Source organism: Eptesicus fuscus, chromosome 15, assembly GCF_027574615.1.
Source record: "Eptesicus fuscus isolate TK198812 chromosome 15, DD_ASM_mEF_20220401, whole genome shotgun sequence".
Classification (NCBI taxonomy): Eukaryota; Metazoa; Chordata; class Mammalia; order Chiroptera; family Vespertilionidae; genus Eptesicus; species Eptesicus fuscus.
This window is the reverse complement of record NC_072487.1, coordinates 78,862,848-78,884,541: the sequence shown is the minus strand read 5'-3', so window position 1 is coordinate 78,884,541 and position 21,694 is coordinate 78,862,848. Positions and strand designations below refer to the sequence as shown.

The 21,694-nt window shown below is 67.1% G+C and overlaps 4 protein-coding genes across 5 annotated transcripts; 2 read left to right on the top strand and 2 right to left on the bottom strand.

Moving 5' to 3' along the window:
- Positions 1 to 16: 16 nt before the first annotated feature.
- On the top strand, positions 17 to 1,641 carry SSNA1 (SS nuclear autoantigen 1). Its single transcript, XM_054726794.1, has 3 exons — positions 17 to 153; positions 591 to 790; positions 1,151 to 1,641. The coding sequence occupies exons 1-3, from the start codon at positions 102 to 104 to the stop codon at positions 1,256 to 1,258; spliced, it is 360 nt and encodes a 119-aa protein (XP_054582769.1). The 5' UTR covers positions 17 to 101; the 3' UTR covers positions 1,259 to 1,641.
- A 1,287-nt stretch (positions 1,642 to 2,928) lies between these two features.
- TPRN (taperin) lies at positions 2,929 to 10,097 on the bottom strand. Its single transcript, XM_008152648.3, is given in 5 exon segments — positions 2,929 to 3,075; positions 3,165 to 3,271; positions 3,365 to 3,620; positions 8,174 to 9,999; positions 10,002 to 10,097. Coding segments are annotated over 5 exon segments (2,322 nt in total). The 5' UTR covers positions 10,072 to 10,097; the 3' UTR covers positions 2,929 to 3,012.
- Positions 10,098 to 10,395: 298 nt separating this feature from the next.
- On the top strand, positions 10,396 to 21,693 carry NDOR1 (NADPH dependent diflavin oxidoreductase 1). 2 transcript variants are annotated; one of them, XM_054726771.1, is made up of 14 exons: positions 10,396 to 10,403; positions 14,651 to 14,728; positions 17,862 to 17,959; positions 18,709 to 18,807; positions 18,895 to 18,996; positions 19,102 to 19,311; positions 19,524 to 19,645; positions 19,725 to 19,945; positions 20,037 to 20,144; positions 20,299 to 20,413; positions 20,499 to 20,645; positions 20,725 to 20,843; positions 20,924 to 21,018; positions 21,155 to 21,693. In XM_054726771.1, exons 2-14 carry the CDS (start codon positions 14,723 to 14,725, stop codon positions 21,297 to 21,299), a joined length of 1,587 nt encoding a protein of 528 aa, XP_054582746.1. In that variant the 5' UTR covers positions 10,396 to 10,403; positions 14,651 to 14,722; the 3' UTR covers positions 21,300 to 21,693. The 2 variants fall into 2 exon arrangements, with proteins under 2 accessions (XP_054582746.1, XP_008150682.2); XM_008152460.3 differs by lacking the exon at positions 10,396 to 10,403 and adding an exon at positions 14,073 to 14,207.
- TMEM203 (transmembrane protein 203) lies at positions 12,350 to 13,927 on the bottom strand. The gene has a single exon (XM_054726800.1). The coding sequence runs from the start codon at positions 13,675 to 13,677 to the stop codon at positions 13,267 to 13,269; it is 411 nt and encodes a 136-aa protein (XP_054582775.1). The 5' UTR covers positions 13,678 to 13,927; the 3' UTR covers positions 12,350 to 13,266.
- Position 21,694: the final 1 nt, after the last annotated feature.

The following is a 21,694-nucleotide window of genomic DNA, read 5'->3' as shown; positions in this document are numbered from 1 at the left end:
CGCGCGGCGATGACGTCGCAGGCGGGCACCGGGCGGTGCGCAGGCGTGGGCGCGAGGCGGCGCGGCGGTTGGGGCGGCGGCCGGCGGCCGGCGGCAGCGACATGACCCAGCAGGGCGCGGCGCTGCAGAACTACAACAACGAGCTGGTCAAGTGTGAGCGGCCGCGCGTCGCCCGGGGCAGGCGGGAGGGCGCGGGCTGGCCGGCTCGCAGGCCCGGGCGGCGGCGGCCCGCAGCGCACGGCCGCGTTTGTGGTCCTGTCGGTGCGGCGGGGGCCGGCCCGGGCGGCGCGGGGGCCGTTGGGACCTGGTCCGCGCTCCGCCATGGTGTGGCGCGCCGTGCCGGGCGTCTGCGGAGGGAGCCCAAACGAATGGCTCGAGCACGTCCCGCCTCCAGGCCCCGTGCCCGGTGGTCTCGCGCGGTGCCTTCTTGAACCCCGAGTCCCTGGGAGGTAGGACACTGGCGTGGCTCGTGGCAGGTGGCCCAGCCGCACCGGGCCCCCCACCACCCTGGTGTCCTCTGAAGCAGTGGGGTCCAGAGTGGGTGGGATGTGCTCCCCTGCCGCGCCCACAGCCTGCCCCTCGCGCCCCAGGCATCGAGGAGCTGTGCCAGAAGCGGGAGGAGCTGTGCCGGCAGATCCAGCAGGAGGAGGAGGAGAAGCAGCGGCTGCAGAATGAGGTGAGGCAGCTGACCGAGAAGCTGGCCAGAGTCAATGAGAACCTGGCGCGCAAGATCGCCTCTCGGAATGAGTTTGATCGGACCATCGCGGAGACGGAGGCCGCCTATCTCAAGGTGGGGCTCGGGCCTGTGCCCAGGGGTTTCTGGCCTGGGCGCCCCCACGCAGAAGTGACAGGACTGTGGCGTGGCCAGGCCCACGGTGGAGGGATGGTGTGGCTGTCCGTGGAGCCTGCTGTGTCCCAGGTTCCGTTCTGAGCGTGTGCTCGGTTCTGGAGCAGCGGAGTGGCAGCAGGGGCCAGAGCTAACCCGGCTTTCCTGGGTGTGAGGAAGGGGCTTTGGGCTAGACTCGGGTGGGAGGTGGGGGGCTGCCGACCCTTCTCCTCTTGGCTGCTCCTGTCCCCCAGCCCCTTGGCCTGGCCCTGGGGGGACGTGGCTGCGGGAGCTCCAGCAGGACCCCCGTGTGTCTGTCCCCAGATCCTGGAGAGCTCGCAGACTCTGCTCAGCGTCCTGAAGAGGGAGGCGGGGAACCTGACCAAGGCCACAGCCTCGGAGCAGAAGAGCAGTGCCGGCAAGGACAGCTGACGCTGAGGGTGGGTGGCCGGGCGCCTCCCCTGCTCCCTCCACAGGCCCATCCCCAGCAAAGCCCCTTGTTCATGGCGGCAGCTGCCTTCCGGTGGAGCCCCCGCTTCCACTGCCCTGGGGCACAGCCTCCCAGGTGGGGTCCTGTCCATGCACTCACTCAGGCAGTGGGGGTGCGGGCTCTGGGTCAGCTCTGCTCGGGGCCTGTCTGAAGCCCCACACCCCTTTGGACTGCAGGACAGACCTGCTTCTAGTCTCCGCCTCACGGAGTCCCTCACGCTCCTCAGCCAGCAGGTGCCCAGGCTAGGCCGACGGGCAGGGCCTCCTTCACCTCAGAGCTTGCCCGAGTGGCCTGTGACTGTCAATAAAGATTATCTTTCTAAAGATCCATGCCTCCCTGCTGCCTGTGTCCCGTCAGGAGAGGGGCTCCTTTGTGGGGTGGGGGTGGGGAGGGCCTCTACCCTGGGAGACAGCTGAGGGTGTCCCTGAGCATCTCCTATGACCCTCACACCCCCCCTCCTCCTCATTCCTGGCCCTTCACCTGACTCTAGCACACACAGCCTGTCTTCCCTGAGGGCTCTGCCTGCTGGTGCTGGTCCCGGCCACCCCTGGTGCCCACACAAGGCCTGACCCAGGGAGAGGGCCTGGATTCCAGTCGCCCAGCAAGGCCTGTGACTCCATCACTGCCTCCACCTTCCCTGCCACCCACCAGGCATGCCCACGTCCTCTAGGTCCATCTGTCAGCCTGTCAGGTCCCGCAGCTGCTTCGGGGGAGGGGGAGGTTGGCAAGTAGGTAGGTTGAGAGTCCAGAGACACCAGGCCGACCCCTCCCAGGAAAACACTCCTCCCTCCCGAGCCTGGGCTCCCGGGGACAACCTCCCAGTCCAGGTGTGGCCCTGGCCCCAGGACACAGCTGGCAGGCAGCTCTGCGTCTCCCTCACCTCCCAGGATCCACTGGGTTCCCCTGCCAGCCGCTAGCACCAACCCCACGGGAGCTCCAAGGCTCCATCCCCTGCCCTGCCTTCGGTCCCTTCAGGGAAACTCGTTCATACCCAACATCCACAGCACCCACCCTGCCACGTGCCGTCCAGGCCCCTGGGCACAGTCCCAGCCCGCTGTGCCAGTGCTGGTGGGAGGGGCTGCCCCAGGATGAGGCACGCACAGGGGGTCCCCCTCCTGGGCAAGGGGGTGCTGGGAGGGCAACAGGCTGTGGGGAGTGAGAAGCAGCACTGCGAGGTGTGCGGGTGCCCCCCACCAGGCACAGAGGTCCAAATGGCCCCATCACACCCTACGTGGGCTCCTCCGCTGCCAGCACCTCCTGGGAGCCCTGCGCACCCTGCTCAGGCGAAGGACCGGGCGAGGAGGCGGCTGGTCCAGTGCTGTTTATTGAATCCATCAGAGGTAAGAACAGGCTTCCGTTCATCACAAAGGAGGCTGAGCTCAGACACGGGGGGGTGGGCAGGGGGCTGAGGGGGTCTGTAGTCCTGCAGGGGACAGGCCGCTGAGTCAGTCCTTCGCCCTGGACACACCCAGCGGTCACTGGGCATGGCTGCCAGCAGGACCCTGCCCCCAAATCACGGCTGCAGAGCGAGACCCCCAGGGAAGGAGTGGCCCCTGGTGGCCCAGGCTCAGGCCTGGAGCAGCAGCATGGTTCTGAGGCCCCAGGAAAGGGGTGGGCTTTGGGGGAGCAGAGCTGGCAGAGCAGAAGGGGGTCTGCAGAATGAGGGTGGAGCCCGGCCATCCTGGTGGGACTGGCGTCAGAAATACAGGGCTAGCTCGCTGCCGAAGTCCGAAAGGTCGTTGTGGCTGGCGGGGGTGAGCTGAGGGGTAAGAAGGCGGTCAGTGGGGGGCACCCAGGCCTTAGGAACCGGCCTCCACCCAGTGCTGGGCACCCTCCTGCCCCACTCACCATGACCTCCTTCAGTGAGGGCTCCACCTCCCCCGGGGCCTGTGCCGGAGGCTGCTCCTGCCACTTGCTGAAGGCCATGGAGTGCTTGGGAGTGTAGCTGGACAGGCCTGCAGGCCAAGGGCACACGTGGACATGTGAACGCGCGGACACGCGGCCCAGGCTACCGACTGGGCTGTCCACCTGGACAGGCGGGCACTCACCTGAGCTGCCGTCTGGCAGGCGAGGGCTGTCGGGCGCCACGCTGTTCACGAAGGTGGCTCGGGGCAGGAAGAGCGCGAAGGGCTTCTCCACCGCCCCGTTCAAGCCAGAGCCGTCCTCCTCCTCCTCGTCGTCCTCCTCCTCCTCCTCCGCCGCCTCCTCGCCCTCGGCCTCCGCCTGGGCCTCCTGCACCAGGGAGCTCTCGGATGGGTACTCAAACGTGGTGTGCAGGCTCTTGTCATTGAAGGAGATCTTCATCTGGGGCAGAAGGCACATCAGCCAGGGCCTGCGCCAGCCACCACGATGCCGGGCCCCCGGGCCCTCCCGCTGGACCCAGTGCACCGTGACCCCAGGGCACAGTGGGGGCTGTCAGACCTGGGCTGGGCAGGACATGCCATCGGCCCTTCAGAGGCCGAGGGGGGGGCTGCCTCTCCTCAGAGAAGACCCTCCACCTGAACTCTGCAGACCCCCAGGCCCCGGGTCACATCACCCCAAGTGACCCCCCCAGGGACCAGGCCCAGCCAGCGCCTTCAGGGTCTCCAGAAGCCTCTGAGGCAGCTCAAAGGGTCAGAGGGAACCTCCTCCGGAGCAGAGCGCTGGCCACACCTCCTCCCACTTGCTGGCTCCGCACAGGAGCGGAGTCCAGGTCAGGCTGCGCTAGGCCCCACCTCCTCAGCCCCAGAGCCGGTTCATCCCGTCCAGCTTGCTGGGCACCTGGACGGTGCTGCCCACCCAACTCGGCAGGGACCACCACCGCTGGGCCAGGTCCCCGGGGCCGCATGAGGTGCGAAGCCAGGTGGCTGCCACAGGCCAGCACAGGAAAGCAGCCCCAAGGGCCGGCACCCCATTTTACAGACAGGAGGCGCCTGTCAAGGCTGCCCCAAGTGCAGGGCCAGTGACCCTGTCCTCCCCGCTGCCCCTCGTCCTCCCTGTCCCTTCAGACTCTAGAATTCATATCGGAGCTGAAAGCCCCCGGGCCTGCTGGGCAGGTGGGCCCGCCCGGCGGTAATGAATCCTCGGCCACGCGCCCGCAGCAGATGGAAGCAGCTCTGCTGGAGCTCGAAATATTAAACTCCCGGGCACAGGACACCAGCAGCCAGCTCAGGTTCCTCCTCCTCCCCTGGAAGGAGCCGGAGCCGTGGGGCCCAGGGACGGCAGGACGGGAGGGGCCTCGGGACAGAGGCAGGACCACCAGCGTTCATGACCAGGGCACACACTCTGGCCGCCCCCCCCTCCTCCCTCGGAGCCTGCTCAGCAGGCACCCCACCTGCCCACCCAGCTCTGGGCTCCCACCTCAGCCCGGCTCACACAGACACCTGCTGGGCAAGTCCGGGCCTGGCCCACTGCCCCTCGCCCCAGCCACCCACAGGCATGGGGCAGGGGCAGGGGCAGCTGCCCGTCAGGCAGAGCCAGGAGCGAGATGGCTGCTGCTGTCCCTGGGAGCCAAGGGCAAGGCCTGGCACCGGGGTGATCAGCAGAGCCCACAGATGTCCACGGCCAGTCGGCTTGGGGATGGAGCCGCTAGCCCTCTGAAACATATCCCCCAGGAGCCCCAGGCGGGATGGAGCTCTTAGGCCAGGGCTCCCCTCCCCCACAGCCCCACAGGGAACATGGCATTGTCTCTGAAGACCCTGAGTCCTCCAGCCCATCCCCCAGCGGAAGACACAGGGGGAGCCAGTGCCAGGCCAGGCCAGGCCGGATTAGCGTGCCCTCATTAGTCCACATGACTGGCTTCTAGCGGGAGACGGGGGCTGGGCGCATGCCTGCTCCGAGCCTGGCACAGGCTGGCTGGGTGGGCGGGGCGGTGCTCACAGGCCCCTCCAGTCCCCAGGATCCTCACCAGCCCCCCCACGGGGTGCCTGTCTTCAGGTCACAGGATGCCCCGTGACTCATACTGGGGGGCCACCCCCAGACGCAGGCAGGCAGGAGGGCAGTGAGGGGCTGGCACTTGCACACACCACACCCAGTCACCTGTCTCTGGGGACTTTGCCCGATGCGCAGCCAGCAGGTGGGTCCCGGCTCACCCCCCTGCCACTCTCACTGGGCCTTTGTGCCTCTGGCCCCGCCCACCCACGCAAGGCCACCCTGGAGTCTGGGCTGACTGGGCTCAACCAGCCCCAGCTGGGATGAGGGCCCCACCCTCACTCTCCACACCTGTTGGCCCCCATCCCCCACCCAGCCCAAGCTCTGACCCCCCCCCCCCCCCCCGCAGACCCTCTGCGGGTGGGGCGGGGGTGGGGTGGGAAGGAAGCTGAGCAGAGCAGGGTCCAGACCTGCCCCCGGGGTCTGGGTTCTAGGGCAACCTTAGGGGGCACCTGCAGGAAGCTGGGGGGGGGGGGGTTGACGACAGGGCAGATGAGAGGGAAGCCAGGCACCTGGTATCTGCCCCACATGGTAGGAGGGTGCGGGCTCCACCCTGGCAGGGAGGTGGTGGCGGTGGTGCCTCGGGCCATGCCAGTGGGTTGGGGGCTGGGGTGATGGTCACCAGCTTGAGGGGAGGGCAGAGGCCAGCAGGTGAGGAGATGACGAGAGCGAAGAGGAGGGAAGGAGCCTCAGACAGGCCGGAGCCTGGGGCCCCTCACAAAGGGAGGCCCAGCGGGATCCCAGGGGAGACGGGTGTGGAGCGCTCAGGGCAGCCCCACCCAGTGGCCTGGGGCCGGGCAGGGGTGAAGGATCAAGGCCGCAGCAGCCACCCCTTGTCCCCGGGAGAGCGATAGAGCATCTGTGATTCTGCAGAGATAACTAAGTGGGGACCTGTGCCCGCCAGGCAGGCCGCCCGGTGCATAGGCGGGCAGGGTGCCCCCACCACCCAGGGCACAGCACCCTCCAGGGGCAGGCTCCCCGAACCTGCTGCCCCGACAGCCCCCTGGAGAGACCCCCCGAACCTGCCCTGGAAAAGGCACCGCCACCTCCCTCCACTGCCCAGGGCAGCAGCCACTCGGGGGTCAGAGTGCGCGTGGTCAGCCCCAAGGTCCTCCGGGCCTGCAGCCCACCGTGTCCCCGGCAGGGATGAGGGAGCAGGGCAGTGATCAAACCACAGGCTGCCTGGAGTGGTCGAGGTGAGGACAAGGCCAGTGGCCCAAGGCCTGGAGGGGCCCCCAGGGACCACAGACAGAAGAGACAGGGGCAGCCCAAGGCTGATGGGGTGCTCTAAAGGGCTGGGCAGCTCCACCCCCCACCCCACCCCACCCCACCCTCCCCTCCATTTGTCTGGCCCTTCCCGGGCAGGGCAACTGGTGCATCCCGGGCAGGAAGTTGCTGCCAGCAGGTTGCGCTGCTCTGGCCGGGCCCCAGCCAGGCCACTTGGTCATGCCAGGCATCCTCCATCTGGACCCAGGACCCCTCAGGATGGCCCGGAGCCCAGATTTGCTTCTTCTGATCACTTCTTCCTGCCCTGCTTGGCCCTAGGCCCTGGCCCTGCCCTTCTCCACCCACGAGTGACCCCACAGCTCTGTACCCAGCTGGGGGTGGACTGAACAGGCTCGAGGCTGCAGCTTCCAGCCCCAGGAAGGAGCCAGGCTCCGTGCAGCTCTGGGGACAGGGCCCACCCCATGAGCTCCATGACCTCACTGTCACCTACAGAGCAGGGAGTGCTATCACTTCCAGTTCTCGCCTCATGGGGAGTGGAGGTCAAGGGTCAGAAAGCAAAGAGGGAGGGGCAGACTAGGGCCTGTAAGTATGGGGTGGGGCTGGGGCCATGGCTACTGGGTGGATCCCAGGCAACTGGAAGGAGAACAGCAGGGAGGGGAAGGGGAAGGGGGGGGGGGGAGCAAATCATGGCCTGTGGCCCCAAAGACAAGGCCAGGCCAGGTCGGGCAGGGGCACTTGGGGAGCCAGCCGTGGCTGCCTGACCCAGCAGTGGGAGCTGGCAGGAGCGCAGATGCCCTCACCAGGGGAGGGGAGGCGGTGCCAAGGCCTCGCCGAGGCAGGAAGTCCAAAGGAAGCAAACGGAGGAGGAGGTGGCGTGTCCGGGAAACTGAGGCTGGAGCAGAGGTGGCCTCAGGGCCCTAGACCCCAGCAGCTAAGGGAGAGGCCGCCAGAGCCACCACTGCGTCCGCGGTTCCCCAGGAAGGGCATCTGCCCGCTGCCTGCCAGAGGGTCACGGGAGCGGGCCTGGAATTCGCCTCCGGCCGATGCAGGCGATAGAGTGACCAGAAGAATCTGAGGAACGTAGTCCTGTGCCCAGAGGGTTCCAGGCCACCAGGCAGGGCAAGGCTAGGGAATGAGTCTTGGGTCTCTGCCCTCAGCCCCTCCCCCAACAAGGTGGGGTGTCCTCCTTTCCCCAGCATCACACCCCAGCTTCAAACTAAGCCTGGCACACAAGGAGCTCCAGACACACTCTCACAAGACCAGGTCCGACTGCGCGCGGGCTGGGGTGCCTCCTGGGGAGCTGAGAGCCCCCTCAGCTGACCGGGGAGGTAGGGTTCCAACCCCTCGCAAATCAGCCCCCTGCCCCTTCCCACTGCCGTCCTGGCACTTGCTGCCTGAATCGGTCATGCCAGGGCCACCCCGCTGTTACCTGGTGGCCAGGTGGAGCCGCAGGCTCACACTTTCCCCCAAACGCCCTCAGGGAGACAGCCCTGCCCAGCCAATTCCAGGCAAAGCCTCAAAGCCAACTGAGGCGCTGGCTGGGCCGCCCTCCACACCAGCCTTTCCAGGCCGAGTGGCGAGCGGTGCCCACAGCCCCTGGTTCACTGGGCTCTACGGGGCCCAGGTCAGGGACCCCCAGCCCCGGCTCTCCCGTCTCCATCGAAGCAGCCCCGGCCCAGGCCAGGGGTCCTCCTGGCTGGGGACCCTGACCCACCACGTACCTTCTTTCTCGAGGAGCCCGCCTTGGTGAGGCAGGACTTCTGCAGGGCCAGGTAGCCGCCGATCACCTCGATCTCGTGCACGGTGGGGTAGCGCTTCTTCGGCGCGGCCCCCAGGCCAGCAGGGAGCTCTGGCAGGCGGTCCCCCTCCACTTCCTCCGCCTCCAGGGGGCCCGGCTCCCCACTGGCCGGCAGGACCCCTGGCTTCCTCCTGGGCACCACCGTGAAGGTGTGGCCGCCCTGGTGCAGGCGCTCCGGTGGGTGGTACTGGGGAGGCACGCTGGCCCCCGAGCAGGGCAGTTTGGCTTCTTGGGGGACCTCATCCTCCGAGTCCACCTCATCGATGAAGGTGACGGGCAGCCCTGGCCTTCCAGGCTCCCCGCCGTTCTTGGCCAAGCCGGAAACCCCGAAGCCCTGGGAAGGCTCGGCTTCGGCGGCAGCCGGGAGGGATGGGGGCGGCGAGGATGGCCGCTGCCACCTAACAGCCTGGTCCACTAGGGCAGTGGCCGGCCGGGGGCAGGCCCCCTCCTGGGCCCTCCAGGGGCCCCTCTCTTGGACAGGTGCACCATCAGCCCCAGACGCCAGCGGGGCTCCACGCTGCGGGCGCTGGGAGGCCCGGACAGCCGCTCCCTCTGGCAGCCTCCCCGGCTGCCTCCCTTGGGGCAGAGGCGCCCCGGTGGCCTTGCGCTTGGGGATGAACACGAAGGAGTTGCGGGAGTTCACACGGAGACTGGCCAGGGCCCGGGCCTGCAGGTCCCCCGCGGGAATCGTGTCCATATCTGGCTTGGAGGCCGGCCGGATCTCGAAGGAGTCGTTGGCGCTGGTGGCCGAGGAGACCCAGTGGCGCTGGCTGGGAGTGGCACTGGCAGGGCTGGGCCTGGGCAAGGCCGGGGGCGAGGCTGGAGTGGCACTGGGGGTCCCGGGGCTGGGGGGCGGGTGGGCGGGAGGCTCCCCCGACTCCACCTTTGGCTTGTACTCGCCCGGCCCGGGGCCGGAGCCCGCGATGCCGTTGGCAGCGCCGGCCGGGGGCTCCGGGGCCGCGGGCCCGTTGGGGAGCGGGCGAGCGCCCGCCCCGCGGTGCAGGCCCCGAGGGTGGACGGTGAACGAGTTGTTGCTGGTCTTCTGCAAGAAGTCGCCGCGCCGGGCGCCGGGCCCTGGGCCGCGCCGCTCGGGCTCCAAGCAGGCGGCGCGCTCGCCCACGCGCGGGGCGGCCGGGCCGAGGACAGGCTGCTGGGGCGGCGGCGGCGGCGGGCGACTGCGCTCCGGGCTCCCGCGACGGCGCGGCGCGGACGGCGGGTCGAACTTCTGGAGCAGGCGGCTGACGCGGCCGGGCGAAGGCGGCGCCTCGTACACGAGCACCTCGGCGGCGCGGATGCGGGCAGCCAGGCCCGTGGCGGGGTCGGGAGCGGCGGGCGGGAAGCCGGGCACCGACTCGATGATGAGGATGTTGTCGGCCCGGATGGTCCGCACGCCCGGCACCCGGCGGTACAGCTCCACGAGCTGCTGCACCGGCCGCGCCCCCGCCGCGCCCGCGCCCGCGCCCCCGCCGCGCCGCGCTCCGCGCCGCCGCTCCGACTCGAGCCGCATGAACGGGTTCTCGCACAGCGGGCCCAGGCTATCGGCCAGCACGAGCCGCTCGCCCGCCGGCTCCGCGGGTCCCGCCGCGTCCGCCCCGGTCCCCGGCGCCGAGCCCCCGGTCAGGGCCGCCAGCTTGGCCCGCTTCCGCTCCAGGATCTCCCGCTTCCAGGCGGGCATCCCGGCGCGGGGCCCCGGGCCCGGCCGCCCCAGGCCGGCCATGCTGCGGAGCGGCCGCCCAAGCCAGCGCGCGCTGGGAACTGCGGCAGCCGCCCGCCGGTAGCCCTCGAGCAGCGGCCACGCCCACTCCCGCGACCGCCGCCCATTGGGGAAGACGCTCTGAGACCCGCCCCACGCCCGGCAGCCCCACCTATGACAGGAAAGAATGGCTAGCCGAGCGGATTGGAGGAGGCTCTCCCTGACCCCGCCTCCCCGAGGACCTCATTGGATAGCGTCCGCCGCCGCCGCCGGCTTCCATTGGCAAGGCCCCTTTGAACACGCCCCGGACACCTCGCGCTGCTCATTGGCGGCCCTCACTTCCGCCTCTGCGCCCCACCCTGGATGCCCTGGGGGCGGAGCCTGGCGGGGGCGGGGTCCTGGCGGGCCGCGGTAGTTGGACCCCAGCGCCCAGTGTGGCGGATGACCTTGGCCCGGCCAGGTAACTTCCTCTTGGAGCCAGCGCCCAACCCAGCCCGCCTACTCCCCCCTCTGAGAGCGCAGTGGAGGGAGGACCCGCCCAGGACCGGTAGGCTATCCCCGCTCCGGTGGGCGATGCTCAGGCTGCACACCAGGCCCTCCTGGTCCATGCCTGCGCACCTGCGGCCCAGTCCCTGCGGGACTTAGCGGAGATGCCGATGCGGGGTCCCCACCAGTGCTGAGGAATCGGTTTCTCAGGAACCCCTGGCTTTGCCGGGCCCCAGAACTTGATTGTGTTGCTCAGACAGGTGGGAGCTCTATCCCACACTTGGCCATCCAGGAGTATGGAAGCTGCGAGGAGGCACCAAAGCTGAAAGAGACTTCCTCACCGTACACAAGCAGGCCCAAGCTCTCTAAACCCAAAGAGCCACAAGAGCCAGGCCGTGTGTCCCGCCCAGTTACCTCCCCAAGCTACTACTGAACTTCCCTCATCCCGAGGCTGCTGGGGTCCCGCCGACCCTGAAGACGCAGCTTCCCTGCCCTCGTACCATGAGAAAGCCTATTCCCCTATGGGCTGCCCAGTGCCCACCACATTCCTTTAGGTCCACGGGACTCAGGGGAGAAGGGGGAACTGGGGAGCACTGACACAGATGCCGCCCGCAGTCAGCAGTCACTCAGGCAGGACACTGCCTCCCACAGCACTCAAGGAAGGAGCTCCGAGGCACCGGGGCGGGCTTCAGCCTGAGGGCCCTTCTCTGCTTCTGAGGCGGTAAATCGCCTTTCCGAAGGAAAGTGAACCTTCTTGTTCTCGTCACTTCTACAGCAACAGAACTCCCTAATTCTGAACTAACAAAATAAAACAGAGGAACAACAAAACAGGCAACCTAAAAATAACATTAATCGGAAACTCACTCCAGCCCTAGGCGGTTTGGCTCAGTGGAAAGAGCGTTGGCCGGGGGACTGAAGGGTCCCGGGTTCCATTCCGGTCAAGGGCACGTACTTCGGCCGCCAGCCGGATCCCCTGCCTTGGTGGGGGCATGTGGGAAAGCGACCAATTGATGTCTCTCTCTCCCTAAAAATCAATGGAAAAACATCCGCAGGTGAGGATTAACAAACAAACAAGGAAACTCCCTCCAAACGTTCAGCTTGTATTTGGCTTTGGCACAAGTTACGCCATGCCTGGGTAGGAAACATTTTTGTAGCTGTGGTTCAGACCAGACCAGACCAGTCTCCATCCAGCTCAAGCATCTCAGTGGCCTCGCAGCACACGTACGCCCTCAGCAGAAGGTCACAAAGCTGCTGCGCTAGAACGAGGGTCCACAAACCTGTTCCGTAAAAGGCCAGACAGGAAATATTCTAACCCACTGGTCTTCACCGGGGGCAGTGTTTTCTCCCAGGAGACTTGGCAATGCCTGGACACACTTGTGGGAGTCACAAATGAGAGATGCCACTGGCATCTAGAGAGGCAAGGCCAGGGATGCTGCTCCACAGTGTCCACTGCTCAGGAGGGTCCTCCTGGCACAAAGAATGATCTTACCCAGAAGACCAGCAGTGCCGAAACGGAGACCCTGTACACGGCAGGCACATTGGCCTTCTGTCAAACGTTCTTCTGTTTCCGCACCCCTTCCAAGACTAGGGTACAAAAACAGGCCTCGGGCCATAACCTGCTGGCCCCTGCTCTACAGTGTCAGCAAGGTCCACAAAGACCACACGCTGGCAGGATGCCAAGGCTCGGATGCCACACAAACTACTCACTAGGATCTCAACATGGCCCTACCCCATGTCTTCATGCGGCTCCCAAGGCAGGAAGTAGGAATTCTCTGAGGGACACCTTCCCCCTCCACCCATGAAGCTCCCGCAGGTTCCAGCCCTCCTACAACCTCAGCTCTGCCACCAACTACCGCGCTCAGGCGGGAGCGTCTCGGCACCCATTTGATTTCACTCCCCATGGGTCAGGCAACCACTGCGTTTCAGCAAAACATTCTATTTTATTTTTATCTCAGCAAATGTTCTCATCTGGCACCTGACTGGTACCAAACCAAAGCCCTCAGGCCAACAAATGTGAGCTGAGACCATCTGCAAGCTTCCGGCTGGCAGGTCTCAATGCCTCTGAGCATCCGAGCACCTCTTCCCCTTTCCGGCCCCTTAGTAAGGCCTACATCATCTCAGGTGCGCTAACAGTGCTGGCCACCAGGTGGCGGGAAAGTCCTCACACCGCAACCTGCTGGGACAGGAAGCCAAGCAGAGCCTGGAACGCAAAGTTCTTTTCTCAGGTGCCAGGGCTCCAGGCAGGGTCCTGATCATGCTTATTCGACACCTTCCTGGGTGCCTTGGCTGGAATGAAGAAAGGGCCATCTCTCCCCAGTGGCAGGGGAGGAGATACAAGCTGCTTTACACTTTTTAGAGCTCAGACATCTAAGGAAGTCTTGTCTGGGTGAATGGGACAAAGAGCTCTGAGGTCAGTGATGCCGGCCGACTTTGCAGCCTGGGCATAAAGGGTACTTTCCCAGGATCCATGAAAATACTGAGCCCGCTAGGACATTTTGCTTATATGCCGTTTCCAGCTGCCAGAGGAGTTCAGGCCTGTCACGCTTGGGTCCTTCTCAAGATCTCAATTCAGATGCGCTATTCAAAGCATGAAATATCAGGACATCGATTTTAATGATCAAGGCTGCTCTTTTCATCCCTGCTGAGGGAACAGTTTCAGACATGGCCGGCATAGAGAAAACTGAGCACTCTGCGGGGTACAAGTTGAAGTTGCTTTCAGACGAAGACTTCTCCTCCGGTGCGGTGGGAGACGGCGTCCTCACACTTCCGGGGTGGTCCTCAGCTTTGGGTCCAGCACTCTGGCTGTGGAGAGCTCCCTCTCCGTCCTCTCTGCGAGGCTAGTTGACCCGGCAGGCGCGGATCATGAGCAGCTGCAGGAGAATGAAGACGGGAGACGTGATGAGGCCGAACCAGAGCTCCCGAGTCTGCTCCACCAGCTTCTGGCACAACAACATCTCGAACACGAACTTGAGGCTGAGAACCGTGAGGATCCAGAAGAGGCGGAGCACGGCCAGCCGCTTCTCTCCGTCCTGGAAGAGACGCACCGACACGATGGTGGTGAAGTAGGTGCTGAGCCCGTCAGCGGCGAAGAAGGGCACGAACACGTTCCACCAGGACAGGCCGGGGGCCAGGCCGTCCACGCGCAGCGCCAGCAGCACGGAGAACACCAGCAGGGCCAGCAGGTGCACGAAGATCTCGAAGGTGGCGAAGCCCAGCCACTGCACCAGCTCCCGGAGCGAGAAGAGCATCGCGCCGGCGGAGCGCGGGCCCGGGCCCCACCGAGCGCCTCAGCCGCCGGGCCGCGCCTCTTCTCCCCACGGGCCTCGCCCGGCGCCCGCCGCTGCGAACGACCGGCAACGAGCGGCCCGCCTGCCCCGTTCCTCGGCCCCGGCGCGCCGCCGATCCCCCGACCCCAGCCCGGGACCCAGCACAGGCCGCCAGCGGACGCCCGGCTCGCTCGGACGCCATGCCCCGCTGGACGCAGCCCCAGTGCGTCACTTCCGGGCGACGCCGGAAGCCGGAAGTCAGAGTCGTTCCCGGCCGCCTGGGCTCTCAGGGCAACTTGCGGGTCGTGTTCCCGGGCGCAGGGGTCCCCGGACGCCCTCCCCGCCACCCCCCCCCCACACACACACACACACAGCCGATGCCGAGCCCACGGCTCCTGGTGCTGTTCGGCAGCCAGACGGGCACGGCCGAGGATGTGGCGGAGCGCCTGGGCCGCGAGGCCCGGCGTCGGCGTCTGGATTGCCGGGTGCAAGCCCTGGATTCCTACCCGGTGGTGAGGGCTCCCTGGGCCTCGGCGGGGAGACCGGGCTGCCTGGGCGCCGGCCCCCCGAGCCCTCGGCCCCAGGGCGCCGCGTTTGGTCTGAGAGGACCCTCCTATTATGGAGGATTTGGGGGGCGGGAAAGCGTGGGAACAGCGGCGTGTGGAGGAGGGGCGGGGGAGCCCGAGGGAGAAGGGAGGCCGGCGGCCCGCGGGTCTCCCCGAGTTCCCGTGCCCCGCCACCAGGGCATGACCAGGGCTAGGAATTGAGCTGTGAAGCCGGTGAGCACATGTCCACCCTCACGGGCCAAGCACAAAGCAGAAGCACCAGGTTTAACGGGCAGGGACGTGCCAGGAAGTACCTGCCGCCGGGGAAAGAGCCGGATGGAGTGGGAGCAGCAGGGAGGGATGCCGGGTCATTACAGCCCGTGGCCTTACACGTGTGTCTTTTTGTTGAGGCGAATCTGATTAACGAGCCCCTGGTGGTATTTGTTTGTGCAACTACAGGCCAAGGAGACCCCCCTGACAACATGAAGGTAAGGCTGCCCGAGGCGGCTGCTTGTGCTCAGGGCGGAAGATCCCTGCCCTGGACCCTCACGCCCTTGTCAGTGCCCCGGGGGCGGGGCGTGGGGAGCCTGAGAAGCACAGTGAGTCCTTGCCCTTTGGCAATGCTGCGCGGCGTGGGCAGCTGTGGATGTGAGAGGAGCTGGGGGTTCTGGTTTCCTCCCAAATAAACTCTTCCCAGGGCACCATGGTTCCCTCTCCTGCTGTTCCGGGGCGTGTATGACTCTCGTCTGGGTCTTATGTGTATTTCAAAACTGTTGGACTTTCCGGGAACATGCTCAGTTCTTTAACCATCATTTAGGCACACGTCATAGTTCAAGCATGATCCAGGGCTAGGAATTGAGCTGTGAAGCCAGTGGCCACGTTTCTCCCCTCACGGAGCCCACCAGAAAGCAGAAGCAGCGGGTTTCACAGGCAGTGACAGTGCCAGGAAGTGCATGCCACGGGGGAGCGTGCCAGGTGATGTGGGTTGTAGGCGGAGTCCTGAGGATAAGGGGGGCTACCCAGGCCCCAGGAGAGAGCGAGCAGCCCGTGGTCCGTGGTCCGGGAAGAGCGGCTCAGGACGCCAGAGCCGAGGCACTTGTTGGGGGAGGAGGGAGCGGAGTGAGGAAGCGAGGCCCGTCCGAGGAGCCCGCTGCCGCGGTGAGGCAGGGGGCCGTGACGTGAAGGGCTGCGGGCCTCACAGGGTGACAGTCACATTCACGTTCTAGACCACCGCTCGTCTGGGGTGGGGGGGCAGGCTGCCGGAGAGCAAGGACAGTGCGGGGGTGGGGGTACCCAGCGCAGGCAAGAGACTAAAAGTGGACGCGTCCCCGAGACGTTAAGGAAGACTCGACAGGACACAGAATCAAACGGATTTCAAAGATGAGAAAGAAGGTGGTGGGATCAAGACCGGGCTCCAGGCTCAGGCCCAGGATGGATGGTCGTCGCACGCAGGGACATAGACCAGCGAGGGCCCCGTGCCTGGGACCGTCCAGGCGGAGATGGGAGGTGGCTCTGGAGCTCCAGCCAGGGTCCTGGGTGGAGGCCGGTGTTGGAGAGGCCACAGCGGGAAGCTGAGGAAGGAAGCTCCCGCCCCCCGCCCCCCGCCCCCCAGGACAGGCCGTGGCGGCAGGACTGTGGCCCCGACAGCCAGAAGAGGGAATGCAGCGTCTCCATGCCCCAGGCGGGAGGTGCCTTCAGAGGAAGGTGTCTGCTCGAGCTGCAGGAAATGAAGTGAGATAAGGCTGGAGGCATCCGTGGGGCTTATCAGCGAAGAGACTGGTGACCTTGTGGGGGGAGAGGCTGGATAAGAGGGTCACAGGCAACTAACGAGGGAGGGACTCTTTTAGGAATGCCTACTTTAACCCAGAAAGGCGTGGGGCTGAGGGTTCAAAGGAAAGGAATTTATAAGATGGGAGAGACCTTTGCCAGTGGACATGCTGGTGGGGACAATGGCTGAAGACTAAAGAACAAGATGGGGGGGGGGGATGATGTGGGAGACTCGGGGGGTCTCCAGGACCCCAGCACAGGGTCTCCTCAGACAGGAGAGAAGGCAGGTTGGCAGTGATCAAAGGCAGGAGGTGAAGTGTGGGAGACGCAGGGCCCAGACCGGAGGGGTGGGTGCCCTCCATCAGCCCACTGGGCGGTCAGGGCAGAGGCGCAGGCTCCGTGTCGGAAGCCAGGAGCACGAGGGTGATGAGCCCGCTGGGACGAGGGTGGGTGAGGCAGGCCCAGTGCAGGGCTCTGCACCCCCACGGAGGGGCCTCCCCAACCACAGCAGGGACTGGAGGCAGGGCATGGCTCCTGCCGAGAACCAGGCGCAGCGAGCAGCTGTGTGCTACACGGGAAGACACCAGCCTCCGCGCCCCGTCTGAGCACGCCGTGGCCAGGTGTGCACCAGGCACGGGAGACGCACGCGCGCTCAGAAATAATACCAGGGAGATTGAAAAAATAAAGTTGAGACGTTCTTCCAAACGGAACAAAATATAAGAGCGATGTTAGAACTCAGTTCGTTCCAGGAGCCTCGGAATGAGAAGGTAGGGGGGGAGGCGTCAGGGAGCGTTACACCCTGTCCCAGGCTGGGGACAGGCCTCCGGCCTCAGGCCCCCGGGTGCCAGGAAGGGCCCACGGGGTGCGCGAGGCCCCCCGACCAGCGCACGTCCTCATGGGGTCAGCTGTGGGGACAGCAGGGCTGAGGGACACCAGCTCCTCAGCAGTGACACCCCCCTCCCCCTGCTCAGAACAAAGCTCAGGTTCGATTTCAACCCAAACTCTCCCAGTGGCCGGTCAGGGTGGAGAGAAGGCAGTGGTGCGTGCTCCGGCCCGGCCACAAGAGGGTCACTTCCCTGGGATGACAGGAAGTGCGCCGGGAGGAACCCACGCCTCACCTCGGAGGCTCCCTGGGGCCCAGGCCGCCAAGTCCCTGAGAAGGGGGGGTGGGGGGCGGCGGGCCAGGGCCAGCAGGCAAAGCTGTGCCTCGACAGGGCCAGGGTCGGTCCGCCCCTCCCACCCCCCGTGGCCTCAGGTCGGGGAGCGTGACACCGAAGGGGGCGGAGGTGAGGCCTGGACCAGGCAGAGGTCCGTGTGGCGGGCTGGGTCAGCACGGGGAGGTGCTGGCAGGCTGAGCCTCAGAGGCAGCTCTGCAGACCCTGGTCCTCGCCCTCGCAGCTCCCGCACGGCTCAGCCACCAGGAGGGGCCCCGGAGGAAGGAAGGTGCTGCCCAGGGGAGTGGGGTGAGGGCGGGCTCAGCCCAGAGCTGCGCTGTGGAGGCCCAGGCCCCCCAGAGGGACCCGGGGACGTGGGACTCTTGGTGTGAAGAGACGAGAAGTCTCCCAGGGAGGAGCGGGCCCTCCCTCCAACCTGGGGAGAGTTGGGGGTCGGCCGCAGTGCCCGCCCAGTGAGGCCTGGTGGCCCTCCCTCCGTACTAGCCTCCCCCCACCCCCCACGCCCCAGCAGTGGCTCTGGGGCAGCCTTCCTCTTCCGAATGCCTCGCCTTCATGATGGAACAGAAGGCGGTCTGTTAGCAGCTGGGGCAGGAGAGCGGGCCTGGGAAGGCCGGACCAGCCCTCCTGCCCGCCCTGGGCTGGGTGCGGAGCAGGCCCCTGACTCGGGTCTCTGGGGCAGAGCTTCTGGAGGTTCCTGTTCCGGAAGAACCTGCCGTCCACCTCCCTCTGCCAGGTGGACTTCGCCGTCGTGGGCCTCGGGGACTCCTCCTACGCCAAGTGAGTGGGGCGCCAGGCTGCGGGCCGGTGGGCTGTCCTTGGGGCTGGCGAGGTGTCCTGGGGGAGGGACAGGCGCCCCAGCCTCCAGGGCTCCCACCAGGCTGGGCCACAGCCCTGGCCCTGGGCCCTCGCCCCACCGGGGCTCCCCAGTGGGTGCCTTTGTGGGTGAGCAGGGTGCAAACAGGGGCCAGGCCCGGCACCCCAGGGGACTTCCCGGCTGACACCAGCCAGCGCCAGGTGTTCACAGGACAGCCCAGCTCTCGCCCCACTTTTATAGAAACGTGCCGTGAGGTGTTCGGCCTGTTTCAAACCGGGCAGAGGCCCGCGCGGGGGTGGGCAGTGGGTGCAAAGGGCCCAGGCCCAGGAGCCCCGTGGCCACCACTTCCCCTCCATTTCCCTCTGCGTCCTCACGACACACCTAGGTCCTAGCAGAGGGCCGTGGCTGCACGCGGCATTAGGTCACGGGTGTCAGAACCCTAACCGTCCAGCAGGGTCAGGGCTGAGGGGGCCCATGCCTCAAAGTCAGGCCCCGTGCGAGGAGGGCACGCTCACTGGAGGGAAGGAGAGAACGCGGTGACACCCTGTGCTTACAGCGTTCCCGGGACGCTCCTTCCAGGAGCTGCGCTGGCCAGACAACCCTGGGAGATGGGGAGACATGGGGCTGCCTTCTGCCCTCTGCCCTGCGTGGCTGGCTGGGCCGCTTCCTCACCTCCCACCCGGCGCCCACAGCAGCCTCCCTCTCTGCACAGGTTCAACTTTGTGGCCAAGAAGCTGCACCGGAGGCTGCTGCAGCTGGGGGGCGCCGCGCTGCTGCCGGTCTGCTTGGGCGACGACCAGCACGAGCTGGGGTGAGTGTGGAGCTGGGGTGAGTGGCGGGAGCGAGCACCTCTGGCCCAGCCCTGAGCAGCGCCCTCACAGCGCCCTGCCCTCTCCAGGCCCGATGGCGCCATCGACCCCTGGCTGCACTCGCTGTGGGAGAAGGTGCTGGGGCTGCACCCCGTGCCCGCTGGCCTCGGCGTGATCCCTCCTGGAGTCCCGTGAGTGTGGGCCTTGGTTCGGGGCCCGCGGGTGCACCAGAGCAGCCGGCCACCGCCTCGCCGGGGCCTCCTGGGCCTGCGGGTCTGACGGGCACCCCTCCACAGCTTGCCTTCCAAGTTCACCCTGCGGTTCCTTCAGGAGGCCCCTGGGCCGTGCCCCTCGGAGCAGCACGCGGCCCAGGCAGACCCCCCGAGCCCCCCTTCAGAGCTGCGGCCCTTCCTGGCGCGCATGGTCACCAACCAGCGGGTCACCGGCCCCGCCCACTTCCAGGACGTGCGTCTCATTGAGTTCGACATCGCGGACTCAGGCATCAGGTGAGAAGTCCGTCCCGGGCACCCGGGGGGCAGGCCATGGTGAGGGGCCATGGTCCTCTCCCAGAGCCTCGGCAGCAGGCGGCAGCCCGGCGGCAGGCGGGCACCTCAGTCCCAGGGCCCAGCCCTCCCTGGACACCGGCCTTCATCTTCTGTGGCCGCCTCCGCCCCCGAGTCCCCAGCTCCCGCCCATGCCCTCCATGGCTTCCCACCAGCTTTGTGGCCGGCGATGTGGTGCTGATCCAGCCCGAGAACACGGCCCGGCACGTCCAGCTCTTCTGCCAGGTGCTGGGCCTGGACCCTGACCAGCACTTCACGCTGCAGCCGCGGGAGCCAAGTGAGTGCGGGCCGGCTGCCACCCTCACTCCCACCCTCGCCCAAGTCCCTGGCCCCACCACCTCCTCTCCCTGCTTCAGATGTCGCCTGCCCCGAGCGGCTGCCCCAGCCCTGCTCCGTGCGGCACCTCGTGTCCCGGCACCTGGACATCGCCCGCGTGCCGCGGCGCTCCTTCTTCGAGCTCCTGGCCTGCCTGTCCCCCGACGCGCTGGAGCGGGAGAAGCTGCTGGAGTTCAGCTCGGCCGCCGGCCAGGAGGCCCTGCACGAATACTGCAACCGGCCCCGCAGGACCACCCTGGAGGTGCGGGCGGCAGGCGTGGGGGCCGTGGCAGCCTGGGCCGGAGCCACCCGTGGCCGCTGGCTGCCGCCCTGCTGAGGCCGTGTCTGTGCAGGTGCTGTGTGACTTCCCGCACACGGCGGCAGCCATCCCCCCGGACTACCTGTTGGACCTCATCCCCCCAATCCGGCCGCGTGCCTTCTCCATCGCCTCCTCTCTGCTGGTGAGCGTCCGCTGGGGCTGGGGGCATGCCGGATAGCCATGTGGGCAGGTGCCCACCATCCCATCCCCCAGGCTCACCCTCCGAGGCTAGGTTCTTACGGTGGGCAGGTGCCACCATCCCGCCCCGACCATCCCACCCCCACCCTCTCCCCCAGGCTCACCCCACCAGGCTGCAGGTGCTCGTGGCCGTGGTGCAGTACCAGACTCGCCTCAAGGAGCCCCGCCGGGGCCTCTGCTCCTCTTGGCTGGCGTCTCTGGATCCTGGGCAAGGTGATCTCTGCTCTCCAGCAGGTAGGGGTTAGGGCTGGGGCCCTGGCCCTCCAGGCCTCTTCATGCCACCTTCCTCCTGCCGTAGGCCCTGTCCGGGTGCCGCTGTGGGTGAGGCCTGGGGGCCTGAGCTTCCCACAAGTACCAGACACGCCTGTGATCATGGTGGGGCCTGGCACTGGCGTGGCCCCCTTCCGAGCAGCCGTCCAGGAGCGAGTGGCCCAGGGCCAGACAGGTGAGTGAACGGTGCAGGGCGAGGTGGGGCCGGCTGAGCCTGTGGCAAGTCCAGGCTCGAGGCTCCTATGCCTCCCCAGGGAACCTCCTGTTCTTCGGCTGCCGCTGGCGGGACCAGGACTTCTACTGGGAGGCCGAGTGGAGGGAGCTGGAGAAGAGGGGCTGCCTGACCCTGGTCACAGCCTTCTCCCGGGAGCAGGTGGGTGTGCGCGGAGGGAGGGGGCGGGGGGGGCGGGGCGGGGCTGGGGTGCGCTCACCCACCCATCCGGCGTCCGGCAGGAGCGGAAGGTGTACGTGCAGCACCGGCTCCGGGAGCAAGGGCCGCTGGTGTGGGAGCTGCTGGACCGCCATGGCGCCTGCTTCTACCTGGCAGGGTGAGCCGGGGGCGGAGAGAGCCCGGGGGCGGGGGGAGCCCGGGGGGGAGCCCAGGGGCGGGGAGCCTGGGTGTGGGGCCGGGCACCAGCCCTCGGGCACCAGGCAGCACTGAGCCCGGGCTGCCTGTCTCCCCAGCAGCGCCAAGCACATGCCAGCAGAAGTGTCTGAAGCCCTGGAATCTGTCTTCCGGGAGGAGGGTGGGCTCTCGGGCCCCGAGGCAGCCGCCTACCTGGCCCAGCTGCAGCGGACCCTGCGCTTTCAGACCGAGACGTGGGCCTGAGGAGCTGCCTGCCCGCCGGGCCCCTCAGGCTGGCCCTGCCTGACCCAGGAGGGCGACGGCCGGCTCCCCTGTGCGGCCGCATGCGTCCGGGGCCTACACTCAGCTGCCCCGTCCCTGGCTCCAGCTGGCCTTCCCCGCTGGCCCCAAGTTAGGTCCTGCTCGGTGACCCAGGAAGGCACCCTAGCCTGATGGGCATCCGGGAGCTCCCCAGACACCAGATTCCAAACAGCACAGGAACCTGGGGGTTCAGGGCTCCTGGGAGGGCCGAGGTCCGCCTCCTCTGCCTGGAGGCACACCAGCCCCCAGGTTCCCGGGCCTGTGGGACTAGGTCACCATCCTTGCCTGGCTGCAGGAAGACTCGGCAATAAACGCTGGGCTCAGGTGCTGCTTCTGAC

Coding starts and splice junctions, on each gene's coding strand:
- NDOR1 (XM_008152460.3), top strand. CDS start 14,073: ATGCCGAGCCCACGGCTCCTGGTGCTGTTCGGCAGCCAGACGGGCACG. Junction 17,960..18,708: donor GGGGACTCCTCCTACGCCAA/GTGAGTGGGGCG, acceptor CTCTCTGCACAG/GTTCAACTTTGTGGCCAAGA. Junction 20,844..20,923: donor CAGCCTTCTCCCGGGAGCAG/GTGGGTGTGCGC, acceptor GGCGTCCGGCAG/GAGCGGAAGGTGTACGTGCA.
- TMEM203 (XM_054726800.1), bottom strand. CDS start 13,677: ATGCTCTTCTCGCTCCGGGAGCTGGTGCAGTGGCTGGGCTTCGCCACC.
- SSNA1 (XM_054726794.1), top strand. CDS start 102: ATGACCCAGCAGGGCGCGGCGCTGCAGAACTACAACAACGAGCTGGTC. Junction 154..590: donor CAACAACGAGCTGGTCAAGT/GTGAGCGGCCGC, acceptor CTCGCGCCCCAG/GCATCGAGGAGCTGTGCCAG. Junction 791..1,150: donor CGGAGGCCGCCTATCTCAAG/GTGGGGCTCGGG, acceptor GTCTGTCCCCAG/ATCCTGGAGAGCTCGCAGAC.